General features: G+C 39.0%; 1 protein-coding gene across 1 annotated transcript in view; it reads right to left on the bottom strand.

Annotated features, from left to right (window-relative positions):
• LAMA4 (laminin subunit alpha 4) overlaps window positions 1-17,043 on the bottom strand; it is a 144,324-nt gene that overhangs the window by 3,811 nt on the left and 123,470 nt on the right. Inside the window, exons 29-37 of the mRNA XM_052645687.1 lie at window positions 16,437-16,601; window positions 13,446-13,599; window positions 9,854-10,041; window positions 7,448-7,637; window positions 6,439-6,594; window positions 4,590-4,749; window positions 2,514-2,644; window positions 1,391-1,484; window positions 806-925 (exon numbers count right to left, since the gene is read on the bottom strand). Of these exons, the coding sequence (XP_052501647.1) occupies window positions 806-925; window positions 1,391-1,484; window positions 2,514-2,644; window positions 4,590-4,749; window positions 6,439-6,594; window positions 7,448-7,637; window positions 9,854-10,041; window positions 13,446-13,599; window positions 16,437-16,601 (1,358 nt within the window). The remainder of the gene's footprint in view (window positions 1-805; window positions 926-1,390; window positions 1,485-2,513; window positions 2,645-4,589; window positions 4,750-6,438; window positions 6,595-7,447; window positions 7,638-9,853; window positions 10,042-13,445; window positions 13,600-16,436; window positions 16,602-17,043) is intronic.

The raw sequence follows: 17,043 nt of genomic DNA, 5'->3' as shown, positions 1-17,043 counted from the left end.
CTGCAGCTGGGAACCTCTCTTAGGGAATGTCACTATGTAGGAACAACAGAACTTATGGTCTGCAGCTGTTTTCACGTTTCACACTAGTCCTGGACGGGAAGAACTGTGTATTCTCTCTTAGTGTGGAAGAGGAGTAATTCACCAAACTTTTAGTCTTCTAAGGTTCTCAGATCCTACAGCAGCAGTAACAAATTTTTCTTTGTGTAAGAGAGAAAACAGTGTGTTTTGCTGTATGTGAGAGGTGTGTGTCAAGAGAAGAGAACATTCAGCAGATACAGCAGAAGGAGGGCCCTATCTGCCGTTTGGAATGCAGCGTGTAGTTCTCATCTGTTACTTTGTTTAGGATGCCCCGTGTAGTTCTCATCTGTTACTTTGTTTTGGTGCTTGGATGAGCTGTGTGCTTCCTAATTGTCAGTATACATTTTCCTATGAAAGGATATGTGTGTGCTCAGTCGCTCAGTCCTGTCCGACTCTGTGACCCCAGGGACTGTATCCTCCAGGCTCCTCTGTCCATGCAATTTCCCAGGCAAGAACACTGGAACGGATTGCCATTTCCTCCTCCAAGGGATTGCCCTGACCTAGGGACTGAACCCACATCTCTTGCATCTCCTGCATTGGCAGGCAGGTTATTTACCACTGCACCACCTGGGAAAGTCCCCTATGAAGGGATATTGTATATAAAATTCTTGGAGTTACTAGGTGAATTATAAAAACACATAGCTCAACTCTTAATACTGTAATAACAATGATGACAACTTAAGTGTTTTTTTGGATTTGGAAACTCGTCACTTTAAATAACTCTTACCTGGAACACCTCCAACAAACACAGGCTCCCTGTGATCAACTGGTTTTGGATTTAGGGGTCCAACCACGTGGTTCACTTCAGAGTCTACATCCAACTGAACCACATTTGAATCTCTAATAACTGAAATACAGGGAAAAGAGTGGTCATAAGTGATATTGAGGTGATTAATTTTCACATGAAAGGGAATAACTGATTACAGCAATAGCTTTTATTTATTCCAGAATAAACCATACACTTCCCTCTAATCACTGAAAACATCAGTGTCTAACCAATCACTGTAAAATTTTCCTTTGAAAGGGAGAATATTTAGAATATGCTTTCTGATACTTTTTCTTTGCTTCATAAATAATGCATTATTTAAACAACTCCATGACTATTTTGGCAGCATTAATATTTTCAAATCACATGTGGATTCAATATACACATTTTAGCACATTTGATTCTCTTTTCTTGACTACTTTTAGACTGTCAGTTATTACCTATTCTGTCATATGTTACACAGACTAAGTTCTTTCAAGTCATCATGTCAGAGGTGGGTGTACAGGCTCACTTTATCAGGGAAACCCAGGACACGGCTTTCCTCACCTGTAATTCTGTGCCATCTGCCATCACAGAGACTCTGCTTGGGTGTCACTGAGGTGGAAAAGTCTCTGATGCCATTGTTGACTTTCACTATGACCTGCAAAAAATAGGGCACATTGTGGAATTTTATTTCATTTCTCCTCATTGAGATAAGATGAGATTTCTTACATTTACCACAGGGAAGCAAAACTTTGAACATCCAGACATTAGCTTTGCAATTTGAACACAAGGGGTCACTGTTCAGTAGACTAGAGAAAATGTGTTCCTCAGAAAGAGAACAAAATAAAGACACTGGAGAGAAAAGGTGGCAGAGGAACAGTAAGATAGCACAATGAATTCCTTTAAAGATGGAATGTGCTGTACAAGGCAGGTGAAGCTCTGAGGAAGAGCTGGACTCTAGAGCCAGACTGCCTGGACTCATACTCAGGCGCTCCTACGTCCCTCGCTCTGTGCCATGTTTTCTCATTTGCAAAATAAGGGTGATAACTGTAATACTTACTTCACAGGGTCATTGGGATTAAATGGTTTAATCTATATAAAGCATTTAGAATAGTATTTGACATACAGTAAGCACCATATAAGGATTTGTTTTCATGTTATATGGTTTTATAGAATATACTGGAACTCAAATGAAAATTATATTAAGTTAGGGACATTGATGAAAATATGCTTCATATTTTTTTGAATACTCTCATGAATGTTCCTTAGTAATATTATTTAAGGATGAAAGTGGTGTTTAATTATAACAATTGTTTTTATTTTTAGCAGCTGAAAAGAATGTATGTGTGGTATGCATACATATTATAGACAGATGAACGTTTGCTGCTTCCATTTGTTGTAAAAAATTCCTCTTCTGATTCTTTTATTAAAACTTTTTAATTATTGATTTTTTGGGCTTTGCCACAATTTCATGGCTCTTTGCTCTAATCAAGTCAATTCCCAACATATGAATCTGAATCCAAAAATTGCCTGCATTTAAATTTTATGTTTTAGCTTCCCTGTTGTTTGTTTTTCCCCTCAGTTAGGAAAGATCGACGAAATAATTCTGTGAAATAAAATACTGCTTCAGATCTAGAATCCAAGGTCAGAGAAGACAGACTTGTTAAAACAGTTTGTAACATACTACCTGTCCATTTTTCATGTGAACATTTAGGTATTCCCCATTGACACTGTGGCCGTGAACAAGGGTTCCAGAACTGCTTCTGGGACGGACTTCAAATGCAATCTCAAACTTCAATCCAATATTGAAAGACTCATCTGTGGAGAGAAATACTATTAGTTCTCAAGAACAGCAACCTAAAGTTTGTAACCATGGCATGATTTCATAATCTCATATTTTTGGTATCTCTTTTGGAAAGTTTGACGCATTTTTCAGTAGATAGGTGGAAAGTGTCATTTTCCATGTCAAACACACTGGAAAGCTCTGAGCGGGTCTGGAGTGTGGGGTGGAAACAGCACGCTGAAAATTTGTCATGGCTATGGGAGCTCAGGTGAGAAAAAATTGATTCCAACTAGCAGGACGATTTATTATTTCAAAAGTGAGAAGCAGGAAAGAGCTAACTAGGAAGAACTGGTCTGAACACAAGTGCAGAGTCTGGGATGTCTGGAGAGCACTGCTGAAGCCTGCGAGCGAGGGTGGAGGGAGGATGAGTAGAGAAGGCCAGCAGGAGCCACACGGGGAAGGGCTCCAGGGCTCCAGAAGGGAAGATAAGACTTTATACTGCAGACAATGAGCATAGGAGGTGACCTGATCGGATCTGTATTTAAAATAATTCTTAAAAAAGATCACTGGAGCCAGTGCTGCAGAGCATTTGGGAGGAAAGAGAAAGTAAGAATAGCAAAAGCGGTTAGGAGCTGTTTTTGCAGTGATTCAAGAAAATGAATTCTTAAGAATAGCTGTGTTCACTCCAAGAGACTCACTGCAAAGGTGGGCATCTTAATCGTGTTCACTTCACATGGCTTCTTATAGGTCATTTTTAAAAGTTTTCCTGTTATTAATGTTTATTGAGAACATAAATTGTGCAGGTTGCTATGCTTTTCGGACTGTCTAAACCTTTGAGTTCTTTTCACTGAAATTCAACGAAAGGCAGAGGAATGTGCCTGTTGGTGTTTTAGTAGGGATAAAGAAGGAGCTGCTGCTGCTGCTGCTAAGTTGCTTCAGTCATGTCTGACTCTTTGCGACCCCATAGACGGCAGCCCACCAGGCTCCGCTGTCCCTGAGATTCTCCAGGCAAGAACACTGGAGTGGGTTGCCATTTCCTTCTCCAGTGCATGAAAGTGAAAAGTGAAAGTGAAGTTGCTCAGTTGTGTCTGACTTTTAGCGACCCCATGGACTGCAGCCCACCAGGCTCCTCCGCCCATGGGATTTTCCAGGCAAGAGTGCCGGAGTGGGTTAAGGAGAAAGGCAAGTAAAATCGTGAACTAGACAAAGAGACGAAACATTGCCTCCGGCTATTCTGTTGGACCTGGGGATGGTTTAAGGAGGGATAACTGGCTGCACTGTAGGTCTTTATTCAGGGCATGCTGAAGGCAGGAACATTCTCCTGTTTTCCTTCTCGGCACCTGTTCTAGTGCCCTCCTCACACCTGATGGTTGCTCTACAGAATGCTGTTGGAATGGACTAGATGGTGACTGTGTGTAGTCTGTTTAGGATTTTATTTCCTTATTTTTAGAACCATTATGTTCCCTCACTTGGCACAGGGACTGTCATACCAGAGGCACACAATGAAAACTTTGTTGCGTGAGAGTAAGAGTTGAGAATAAAAATCCAGAAAGAAAATTTTTTAAGGATAGCTTTGTCTGCTGGAGTTGCTGGAGAGGGGAGGAAGTGGAACTTTCCTTAGCAGAAACAATGGGTGCTGCTTGGAAGGAGCAGAGAAAACCCCAGTGTGTGAGGTAGCCAAAAGCCCACACAGGTTAGACCACGGTGCAGCACAGAAAGTCTAAAGGAGCCAAGATGGTCTATCCCAAGAGGCTTGCCAGCTGTGGGGAAGCACTGGCTGGGGAAAGCAAACAGGGATTGGCATGGTCCATGTGTCTATCTGGATGGCAGCAGAGGAGAAAAGTGGTCCTTATGAAAAGTGACCATTTTCAAGGGCTGAATTTGCTATTGTGGCTTTTAACTTTGGGCCCAATATCCCTGTTAGCCATCTCCAGGAAAGAAGTATTTCATGATTCATGTTTTAACGTAAATCATTGTTACCTAGAACCACGTAACCTCCTTCTGTTGAGAAGTATGTTCCTGTTTCCATTGGACCTTCGAAACAGGGAGTCACACTAAACGTCTGAGCCGCAGAGGTGATGGAGGCCCCATTGAGCTGAAGATTGCTGAGGCAGCCGCTGAAGCTGTAGACCGAGTTTATCTGAGAGGAGAAGGCACTTCTTAAAATCCATTTTCTCACCACTCACAGACACACCAATGAAGGGATTTGTGTCCTGAGAGGAACCTACCAATTTCTTGCCCTATTTGTTTTAGCTATCTGAATAGTCAATCATTTTCCAGATTGTTGCTTTTTAACTAGATCTTTGAAGCTAGAATTTTGTATTAGATAATAACAGCCTACCTAATTAAGGTACAAAAATTTCAACATTTTTCACAAGGTAAATTGCAGCTGTGGTTTTCAAATTGAATTAGAAATATTCTCATTTGTTTTCTTCAAGAAAGACAGCTGTGCCCTAGATCACCTAATGCTGTTGAGGGCTAGCAAAGAACTAAACTGTTAAATCTACCATGGTTAAATAAACAGCAGAGGATTTGCTTTACTGGCTTGTGTTTGAGCATTTATCATACCACAGGACATGAAACATGGGCCACTTCAGATAACCGATTTCACAGTTATAGAAATCTTTCTTTTAAAGAAGCTGTCATGGAATTGGGGCTACTCATCTAAAATCAAATTAAATATGAACATTTCCCCCCATTTTTGCCTTACACACACATATTAATGGATCTTTGTTGTTGTTGTTTAGTCACTAAATTGTGTCTGACTTTTTTGTGACCCTGTGATCTGTAGCCTGCTAGACTCCTCTATCCATAGGATTTTCCAGGCAAGAATACCGGAATGGATTGCTATTTCCTTCTCCAGGGGATCTTTCTGACTCAGGGATCAAACCTGAATCTCCTGCATTGGCAGGCAGATTCTGTACCACTGAGCCACCAGGGAAGCCATTTAATGGATCTTAGAAGTGTATTCTTTGTGTTAAAGTCAAACCTGTATTTATATTAAAAATAAACTTAGTCCTTTGATGCATTCCTTTATTGCTAAATATTTTTGAAGGTCCAATATTTTCAACTTTTAAATTACAAAATAATGTTGTTTTCTTCTACCATATCCTCATGTTCCCCAAGGGGTAACCACATTTCCTTGTACAATTACAAATTCTGTGTGTGTGTGTGTGTAAGAAATGAAAATGAGATCATAGTTTACATAATGGCCTGAAAGTTTTTTTTTTTTTTTTTTACCCAATAATATATAATATAATGACTTGCTTTCTTTTCTGGCTAGTTTTTTTTGGGGGGCTGTGCCATGCAGCCTGCAGGATCTTAGTTCCCTGACCAGGGATTGAGCCCAGGCCTGGGCGGTGAAAGCACTGAGTCCTAACCACTGGAGCACCAGGGAATTCTCTTTTGGGGAGGGGGAAAGCTGTGTGCATTCATTCAGCAATCCTAAACCAGAAACTGTCCTCTCCCCTCTGATCCTGTGTCTCAACCTGACTCTTGCTGTGTTCTCCAGCTCTCCCTAGCTCTAAAGACTAAAAGCGTGGGTACTTGCTGAACCAATAAGCATCCCTTGAGACATAACGTTTCATGACAGTTTATACCTCTGAAACATTTTTCATCTCACCTCTACCTTAGAATCAAAAGATTACTCTGGGCTTTGTGATGTCACAGGGTGGACAGATAACCATAAAACAATACCCACTTATGTATCCCATCTCCAGCCAAAGTACAGTTTTACTTTTGCCAGTTTTCTAATCATAAAGTGAGGGCTAGACTAAACAATCTTTCAACTCTAAAGGTTGATGGCTCTACTTGATCACACCTGGCTTACCTGCACATTTTTCACAGCCCTTCCAGGGGCCACACCTCCCAAATAAATAGGACCCCTGATTTTCCAGTCAGCTCCTGCAGGGGGAAGACTTTCTTCTAAGATTCGAAGTCCATCAATTATCATTCGGCCGCTGCTCTTTTCCCGAATAAATATCACCTTGATGGAGAGAAGGACAACCGCGTGTCTTTAGCACATCCAAAGATTGGTGGAAAGGCTGTGTTGCTTCTCCTCCCAACTGTGCTGTCATCTGCAGTGCTGCAGAGGTTCTTTAAAGAGTGATCCTTTCACCAAAGGTCAGGAGTTTGTCTCTTCTTTTGAAGCCTGATTTAAAGTTACAGGCTTAATCTCTGAATACAGCTTATGTTTAGCAGAGTTCTCTGTCCCAGCTGGCAGCCCACATGCTCTCGCTTCTAAATTTGATTATAATTAATTGTAATGCAGCTGACACTGCTTACTTTCCCACTATACACACACAGAATTGCTTTGATATTTAGGTTATTCTACCTGTTGTATCCTTTCTTCCTAGTAATACAGGTGACATTGCTTATTTTTCCCACTATACACACACTGAATTGTTTTGATATTTAGGTTATTCTACCTGTTGTATCCTTTCTTCCTAACAGATTTACTCTATTTTGTACCTTCCACAGCTTAGTCTATAAGACACTCAGCAATCATAGAAAATTTAGACTATTATAGGCAGTGGAAAAAAACCCAGTCAAGTGAAAAATCCTTAGAAACCAAACTTCAGCTTATGCTGACCACTGATCTTTTGTTTAAAGTAACTGCACTAAAAATAGCTGATCTGTCAAAAAAATTATACTCAGATTATATTTCTTTTAAAATAATTAGCTTCAAGATTTTTGTAATAAATTAACAAAAGTTTCTGAAACTGAACTCTGAACATATAGCAACAAAATTTGTAAATGGATGTTTCTAGAGAAACCACTAGTGGGGTATTAGAATGGTGGACGTTTGCTGATAATAATATTCTCTGCCTTCAACTTACATCATGCCACAATCCATCATTGTATTTCTCCTGGCTTCTAATCTTCAGCTTCTTGTGGCCAACATTAAACATGAAAACCAAGCGGCCATGGGCTAAGAACAGAGTCATGAAGTTATTCTCTTCTTGATCTGAGACATAGAAAATCATCCCATGGGAGGAACGTGTTTTCAGACGAATGGAAAACTGGGATCTGGTAAATGAGAAGGAAAAGCTTACCACTTGTCAAAGAAGACTGTGATCTCTAACTTCCCAAGACAATACAGCGTAAGGAAGAATAAAGCCATCTGATCTAATCCCAAGCAACATTACTTCTAATTACATCTTATTATTATTGTGAATATCGGGTCAGCACTGCTAATTCAAAAATGTAAATCCTTCTCCATTTCCTCATACAATGGGGATAAATCCCACATTTAAGAAAGTGTTGTTTCAATAAATGCTGGAGAAAATGTGGAGAAAAGGGAACCCTCTGGACTGCTGGTGGGAATGTAAATTGATACAGCCATTATGGAGAACAGTGTGGCGATTTCTTAAAAAACTAGGAATAAAACTACCATATGCATGCATGCTAAGTCGCTTCAGTCGTGTCTGACTCTTTGCGACCCTATGGACTATATCCCATGAGGCTCCTCTGTTCATGGGATTCTCCAGGCAAGATTACTGGAGTGCATTGCCATGCCCTCCTCCAGGGGATTTTCCTGACCTAGGGATCAAACCCACATCTCTTACGTATCCTGCACTGGCAGGTGGGTTCTTTATCACTAGCACCACCTCAGAAGCATAAAATTACCATAAGACCCAGCAATTTCACTGCTGGGCATATGCCCTGAGAAAATCACAACTGAAAAAGACACCAGTACCCCAATGTTTATCGCAGCACTATTTACAATAGCCAGGACATGGAAGCAACCTAGATGTCCACTGACAGATGAATAAAGAAGTTGTGGACATATGTACAATGGAGTATTCCTCAGTCATAAAAAGAAAAATAGTTTGAATCACCTCTAGTGAGGTGGATGAACCTAGAGCCTGTTACTACAGAATGAAGTAAATCAGAGAAAAACAAGTTTCATAAAATAACACATACATATAGAATCTAGAAAAATGGTATTGATGAACCTATCTGCAGGGCAGGAATAGAGACGCAGACACAGAGAACAGACTTGTGGACACAGTGAGGGAAGGAGAGGGCGGGACCATGGAGAGGAGAGAGTACCATGGAAACGTATATATTACCATATGTAAAATAGATGGCTAGTGGGAAGCTGCCATATAACATAGGGAGCTCAAACCAGAGATGCCTAGAGGGATGCGATGTTGAGGGGAGTGGGAGGGAGGTTCAAGAAGGAGGGGACATATGTATAATTATGGCTGATTCACATTGTTGTATGGCAGAAACTGACACAATATTGTAAAGCAATTATCCTCCAACGAAAATTTTTTTTAAAAAAAATATCATGTCCTGCTTTGAAAAACTGATTGCACTTAATTTAGTAAAAATCTTTATACTAAGGAAGCTTCATGTAGACAAAATACTAGAGAGCAATTAATATGCATATACAAATTTGCATAGAAACAATATGATTTATGTACTATCTAAAATACAGATTCAGTTTTCTCCCCATAAAAATTAATCAATGGATATCACATGCTAAAAACAGCTACCAAAATGTGTAGAAGTCAAATAAAATTTCTAGAAATTCAGCTTTACGCCACAGATAAGATACATTTATTAAGCTAATTTTCAGTTTGATTAACTCTGTATTTTTCCTGAAGAATACAAAATACCGATTCTGCCTATTAGGAAAATAGGAAATTAGGAGTTTTTTATTGAATCCACTGACGGTATGAATGTTTGAAAGAGCTATATAAGAGTATCTGGGTGCTAACACTGGAAAAGAAATCTTAAATAATCCTAAATAACTTGGAGAGTTGTGGAACACCAGGAAGGGGTGATGAACTTTAGAGATAGCTGAGGGTCAGCAGAGACACAGTGCATTTTGTATTTTTAGTGTCTTTCCTTATTAACCTTCCAGCAGTTCAGATGCATTCCCACTTACAGTCTGAAAGCGATTTGTGTCGGAAAGGGAAGGTGACAGTAGGGTTATATGATGAGGCATTTAAAATTTCCCCCATCTTCCTTTCTTGGATTGTATTTTCTTTTTCATTAAGCACAGCAAACTCCTAGGACAATGCTGTTATATGCACCTTACTTTTGGGAAGAAAGTCACAGAGAATGTTATTTATTGGACAGTTTGAATTATGTTCTATTTAGTAATTGTTTTGATGAAAAAAAGAACAAGATTAAAGCAGCACAGAAAAATTATAGGAAAAAGAACATATGGCAAGTAAGGATGAAGCCCAGCCATGGCATCAAGTTTCTGAACGGATAGTGTGTTACTTTACTTTTCACCAAAATCTCCTTTTAGGTGTTCAAACTCTTGACGACTGTTGGCTGTCCCTCCATACTGATAGGCGTGCTCTATCGCTCTAGGGCTGTTGGAAAGCTGGCAGTGCAAGTCTCTTGGAATATTCCTCTCTAGGAATTTCAGGCCAACAGGATCCCACGAAGGAGCATCTTTACTTTTCCCTCCCTGTAAGAGTAGGAAATGACTCATTTAAGGGATAAAACTGACATACTAGTAGCAAAAATTCACTTTTAATTTTTTATCATTAACAATGATGATTCAATAATTAAAGTGTATATTCTTTGTACATATTCCACTCATAAAATATTAGACCTCTCCATTCCTCTACTACCATAAGCAAATGCCAGCAGTAGCTGCAGCAGTAACAACAAACGACAACAGAGTTATGTTAACAAACCCAAAATTCCCATTTACAGTCTGAAAACAATTTGTATAGTGAAGCTATAGAGACAAGTGCTCTGTGATTTAAATTAAATGCACATTTTAATCAATGGTGGAAAATGAAAAAATTGGCAATAAAGACTCCTGACAGACTTGATAAATAAAATCCTCATATCATATGCAACAATACCACTTGAATACACATATTATTATTTACATATCCTGCATAAAAAGTTAAATACTTAGTAACATCTTCAAAATATTTTTTTAAGAGTGTTTTGGGTGATAAGATATGTAGCAAACTTATGTGACAGGATATAGAACGATTAAAAAAATTATTTTGTGCTCTTGAAATTGCACTATTGATTTTAAAATTTACAGTTCTGAAGCTACAGACTAATACTTAATGGTTATTTAGTCAATTTCTGAAGCAAAAGTAAATGCAAGTAAATCTGAGCATTCAGTCATTTACTCATTTATTCAAGCAAATGTTTATTGAGTACCTAATAAGTAGGAGTGAAGAAGAAGAAGAAAAAAATCAATGTTTCTGTGTGCCTTCAGTGGGCAGCGTGTGGTGGGGAACAGAAAGGTGAGTGAGACATGGTTCCTGTTTTTTAAGGACTGAAAATTGATTTGGCTTTTAAACAACAAATTGGAAGACAGGTTGTAGCTGGATAGAAAGAACCTTAGATGACTTTGTAAAGGATGGGGCTTTGTTTTTTAGGTGATGAGAAGCACCACAGGTTTGAAAAGCAGAGAGTGGCCTGATCTGATCCACTTGGGAAGAAATCTTGCAATAAAGTAAGAAGAGAGAGGAAATGTTTGGAGCTAGGAGAGCTGGAGAACACAGCAAGAGTCAGGTTGAGGTACAGGATCAGAGGGGAGAGGACAGTTTTTGGTTTAGGATTGCTGAATGAATGCACACAGCTTTCCCCCTCCCTAATTCCCATCGAAATGTCAGAAGAACTATACACATAAAAATAAACCTACGTTAGTCCTGGAAGTATAGGAGGATTTCTACTAGTCAAACAAAGCAGTGTGGAATTTCCATAAAACAATACTGTAATACAGACTGGAACAGACTGACAATATATATCTATTTTTGGTTGTGCTGGGTATTCATTGCTATGCACAGGTTTTCTCTAATTGTGGCAAGTGGAGGGCATGTAGAATCTTCCTAGACCAGGGATTGAACTCACATCTCCTGTATTAGCAGGTGGATTCTTAACCACTAGACCAGAAGGGAAGCCCAAAACTCTTAATCTCATATGGGGAAAAGATAAGACCTCCAAAAAAGTCTGTGTTCTGGGCAAATCCAAGAAATCAGGGAAATGCAAATCAAACCCACAGTGAGCTATCACCTCACACTTGTCAGAATGGCTATCATCAAAAAGAACACAAATTGGTGAGGATGTGGAGAAAAAGGTATCCTTTTATACTGTTGGTGGGAATGCAGACTGGTGCAGCTACTGTGGAAAATAGTATGAAGGTATCTCAAAAAACTAAAAATATAACAGAACTCCCATATGACCCAGCAATTCCACTCCTGGGTATATATCCAAAAATAACACAAAAACTCTAATTTGAAGAGATACATATACCCAATGTTCACAGCAGCATTGTTTACAATTGCCGAGATACGGAAACAACCTAAAAGAGCATCAAAAGATGAATAAGAAGATACATACATTATACACACACACACACAATGGACCTACTCAGTCATAAAAAGAACAGAATTTCGCCGTTTGCAGCAACATAGATGGACTTGCACAGCATAATGTTAAGTGAATAAGTCAGAGAAAGACAAATACTGTGGGATATCCTTTATATGTGAAATCTAAAAAAGACAACAAACTAGTGAATATAACAAAAAAGAAGCAGACTCAGAGAGAGAACAAACTAGTGGTCACCAGAGGGGAGAGGAAAGTGGGGAGGGGCAACACAAGGGTGGAGAATAAGAGGTATGAACTATTAGGTATAAAATAAGCTACAAGGATATATTGTACAGCATGGGCAATATGGCCAATATTTTATATTAACTATAAATGGAGTACAACCTTTAAAAATCGAGTATCGCTACATATTGTATACTCGTAACTTATGTAACATTATACAACTATACTTCAATTAAAAAAACAAATAAAATAAAATAGGGGTTAAGGCTGGTCTCACTGATCAGATGAGAGCTGGGCAATCCTTGAGAAGCTGTCAATGCAGATATTTGGGGGAAGCATGGTCTAGGTAAGAGGAAAGTTCAAGGGAGGATCTTAAGGCAGGAGTGTACCTGGCTTACTCTAGAAACAGCCGGTAGATCAATAGGAGGAGAAGAGCAAGTGAGAACAAGGGTCCCTCACGACACTGTAGGAACTTCAGCGTTTAACTGAGTACAGTGGGAGGACCATTTTGAACACAGAAGTAACAGGATAAGGCATGTTCAAAAGGATCTGGCTGTTGTGCTGAGAATATACTATTGGGGAACAAGGTAAAACAGGGAGGTCTGTTGGGAGGCTATTACAGTAGCTCAGATGAGAGACGACAACGGCTTGGACCAGGATGGCAGCACCGGCACTTGACTGCGTTGTTTACATTGGGCCAGGAAGGAGTAGGGAGGGTCAGACTGAAAGAATGAGAAGGAACTGGACTTCCGTTTGTAATGAAGGCAAGTAATGTACACGCTAGGTGCAAAACGAATGAGAGAACAGCTGTCAGTGGCTGCAACTCAAGACTCAAGACTTTGAATGCAAAGTCACTCTAGTTGATGCCACAGACCAACTGTGGATGTGAGTGGTTAAAAGGAAGGTCAGGAAGGAGGGAGAAACAAGGTAAGATCAGAAACCAACGATTTCTAGGACTGTGACAGAAACTAGAGGCTGTTATGCAACAACAAATGTTGCTAGAGAATGATCGCAGTAAATAGTATACATTTTTATATAAAATACAGAGCAATTTTAACCACTGTAATGAAAAGCAGTTGGAAGCAAGAGCAAAAGCTTACTCAAACTGTTTCTTTGGGAATAAGAACTGATACGACAAATCTGGTAAACTGCAATATCAGATACTACAGAAATCATATCTTTCATACAAACACAGTTGCAAATGAGTAAATTCAATAAAGCACCAGTGACTAGAATTGTATGTGTGGAATACAAGGGCAATCTAGAACGTGGTGCAGCATTATCTTTTACCTTTTTATTCTGATTTGTTTTAGGCTTCGAGGAATTTCTTCCTTTTTTGTGAAGGAGAAACAATGGTGAAGACTCAATGGGACACTCATAAAGAGAAGTGTGGGCCTTTTCAGAATACCGCTGGAAATCTTCGACCTCTACATCTCTGTCCAACCTGTGTTTGTAACAGAGGAAAGAAAAATCTTAAGAATGTTGTTCAGAATTACATGACCAAACGAGGGCAGTCAAAGAACTTTAGCAATTAATTCATGTGTGTGTGTGTGTGTGTGTGTGTGTGTGTGTGTGTGTGTGATGGGTCTTGATCCACCAACCACTATCTTAATTAGAACCCTTTAAATGATCATTTAACCGATTAACCAATAACTCTGTGCCTGGCACCAGCACACTCTGACAAGTGAACATGTCTTCCCTCACCATGTCCTGGATGATGGGGACCTCATCTGTGTTACTTAATCTGTATTAAATTCCTCCCTTGCATGTTTTTGAACTCAGGGGGTTCTCATTGTCTTTGTTAAGGATAAAACAACATGGTAGTCTACCGAACTGGAGAAGATATTTGCAAACAATATATCTGATCAGGGGTTAATATGAAAAATACACAAAGAACTCATACAATTCAACATAAAAACCAAACAACTTGATTGAAAAAGGGGGCATAGGACCTAAATAGCCATTTCTCCAAAGAAGATATAAAGACAGAAAATAGACACATGAAAAGATGCTTAATACCACTAATCATCAGGGAAATGAAAATCAAAACCACAAAGAGATACCACTCACCTGTCATGATGCCTATCATAAAAAAGACAAGACACAATAAGTGTTAGTGAGGATGCAGAGAAAAGGGAACCCTCACGTTTTGCTGGTAGGAATGTAACTTAGTGCAGCCACTATGGAAAATAGGCTTCTCAAAACATTAAAAATAGAACTACCATATGACCCAGCAATGGGTATTTACCAGAAGAAAACAAAAAGACTAATTTGAAGAGATACATGCACCTCTAGTTTCACTTCAGGGTTATTTACAACAGCCACAATATGGAAGCAACTTAAGTGTTGACTGATAGATGAATGGATAAAGATGGGGTATGTATACGTATATGAAATATTATTTAGCCATGAAAAATGAAATCTTGCCATTTGTGACATGGATGCATCTAGGGGGTATTATGTTAAATGAAATAAGTCAGATGGAGAAAGACAATACTACATGATTTCACTTAAAAGCGGAATCTAAAAAACAAACAACAAAACAGGGTCACAGATACAGAGAGCAAATGGGTGGATGCAGAAGGGGAGGTATGAGTCCAAAATTGGTGAAAAGGATTAAGAGGTACAAACCTCCACTTATAAATAAGCCATGGGCATCTAATAAATAACATAAGGAATACAGTCGATAACATTATAACAACAGTATGGAGAAAGATGGTTAGTAGACTTATCTCGGTGAGTAGTTCATATACGCAAATGTCTCCTGAGAAATCTGTATGCAAGTCAAGAAGCAACAGTTATAACTGGATATGGAACAATGGACTGGTTCCAAATTGGGGGAGGAGTATGTCAAGGCTGTATAATGTCACTGTGCTTATTTAACTTATATGCAGAGTATATCATAAGAAATGCCAGGCTAGATGAATCACAAACTGGAATCAGGATTGCTGGGAGAAATAGAAACAACCTCAGATATGCAGATGATACCACTCTAACGGCAGAAAGTAAAGAGCAATTAGAGAACTTCTTGATAAGGGCAAAAGAGAAGAGTGAAAAACCTGGCTTAAGACTTAACAGTCAAAAAACTAAGATCATGGCATCCAGTCCCATAACTTTATGGCAAATAGATGGGGAAAAAGTGGAAGCCGTGACAGATTTTATTTTCTTGGGCTCCAAAATCACTGTGGACAGTGATGGCAGCCATGAAATTAAAAGATACTTGCTCCTTGGAAGAAAAGCTATGACAAACCTAGACAACATATTAAAAAGCAGAGACATCATTTTGCTGACAAAGGTCTGTATAGTCAAAGCTACGGTTTTCCCAGTAGTGATGTACGAATCTGACAGTTGAACACACAAAGAAGGCTGAGCACTGCAGAATTGATGCTTTTGAATTGTGAAGCTGGAGAAGACTCTTGAGAGTCCCTTTGACTGCAAGGAGATCAAACCAGTCAATCCTAAAGGAAATCAATCTTGAATATTCATTGGAAGGACTGATGCTGCAGCTGAAGCTCCAATACTTTGGCCACCTGATGTGAAGAGCCGACTCATTAGAAAAGAACCTGATGCTGGGAAAGATTGAAGGCAAAAGAAGGGGGTGGCAGAGGATGAGATGGTTAGATAGCAACACCAACTCAAAGGACATGAGTACGAGCAAACTCAAGGAGATAACAGAGGATAGAGGAGCCTGGTGTGCTGCAGTCCATGGGGCTGAAAACAGTCAGATCTGACTTAGAGACTGAACAACAATCAGATGTCAAATCACTATGTAGTATACCTGAAACTAATATAATATTGTACATCAACCAAATTTCAACAAGAGAAAATTAATGAAAAAAATAGTCATGCATTAAATTAACACAAAAAAGACTTTCTTAAACCTCTGAGGATGATTTGGGTATGTTGCTCTGTATTGTACCACTGATAGTAAGTACAGAAATAACCACATTTAACATTCACAGTTTGCTTTATGCCATGTGCTTTATGCACATTATCTCAATTAATCCTCATAACAAGTTTACCAAGCAGGCCCTATTATTATCTGCATTTTGCAGCTGAAGAAACAAAGGCTTACTTAGCCGGTGCCATACAAAAATTAAAAAGCAAAAAACTTACAAACCCAAGTGTGTCAGTTTTTCAAGCACATGCAAGCATTTAATTGCTACCCTCTTATGCCCCCAATATTTCATAGTTCTTAATTTTAATAAGGTAAATAATTTAATTTTCAACTTGAACGTCTTTACTGATCATGCAGATTTATGAATACTAAAAATACTGTACCTGGTAAAGTAGGCATTACTTATACATCCGGTGAAATTAGCATACTGGGGAGTGATGGGTGAGCCGCCGAAGTAGAACTTTTTTTCACCTGCTTGGGTCTGCTCCACTTTCCCTTTGGTAGGGTTCTTACTCCCAAGTCTGCTTTTATCTACTATCAATTCATACCTGTAAGGGAAAAAGCTTTTTTAAGCACTACACAGTTAATGTATTACTTGAGTTCCATTCTAGGTTGTATGTTTTCTCATGGAAATGAGAAATGGAACATTTGGTTAATGATAAGATAGCAAGTTTCCAGACTCTTTGTGAGGCTCAGAATAAAATGGATGAATATTTCTATAGGCAGAAAAGACTCTCCAAATCATGACTGGAATTTAAACCCATAGAAGCAGGTTCAAATGACTAGTCATCAGCAACTTCTTTTTTTTTTTTTTGGTGTGGAAAAATCAGAACATAAATCATGGTGATCATTTAATCACATTTGTGGGAAGCTATTTTCATTCTAAAGCACATTGACAGTGATTGGAAATGGCATCTTGAAAAGACCTATTAACATTTCCTTTTAATGGGAGGGCTCCCCAGGAATGGACAGAATAGTAGCAGTCTGCAA

This window comes from Budorcas taxicolor, chromosome 9 (assembly GCF_023091745.1).
Source record: "Budorcas taxicolor isolate Tak-1 chromosome 9, Takin1.1, whole genome shotgun sequence".
In the NCBI taxonomy this organism is placed as follows: Eukaryota; Metazoa; Chordata; class Mammalia; order Artiodactyla; family Bovidae; genus Budorcas; species Budorcas taxicolor.
The sequence above is the reverse complement of the archived record's forward strand: the minus strand, read 5'-3'. Positions and strand labels throughout refer to the sequence as shown.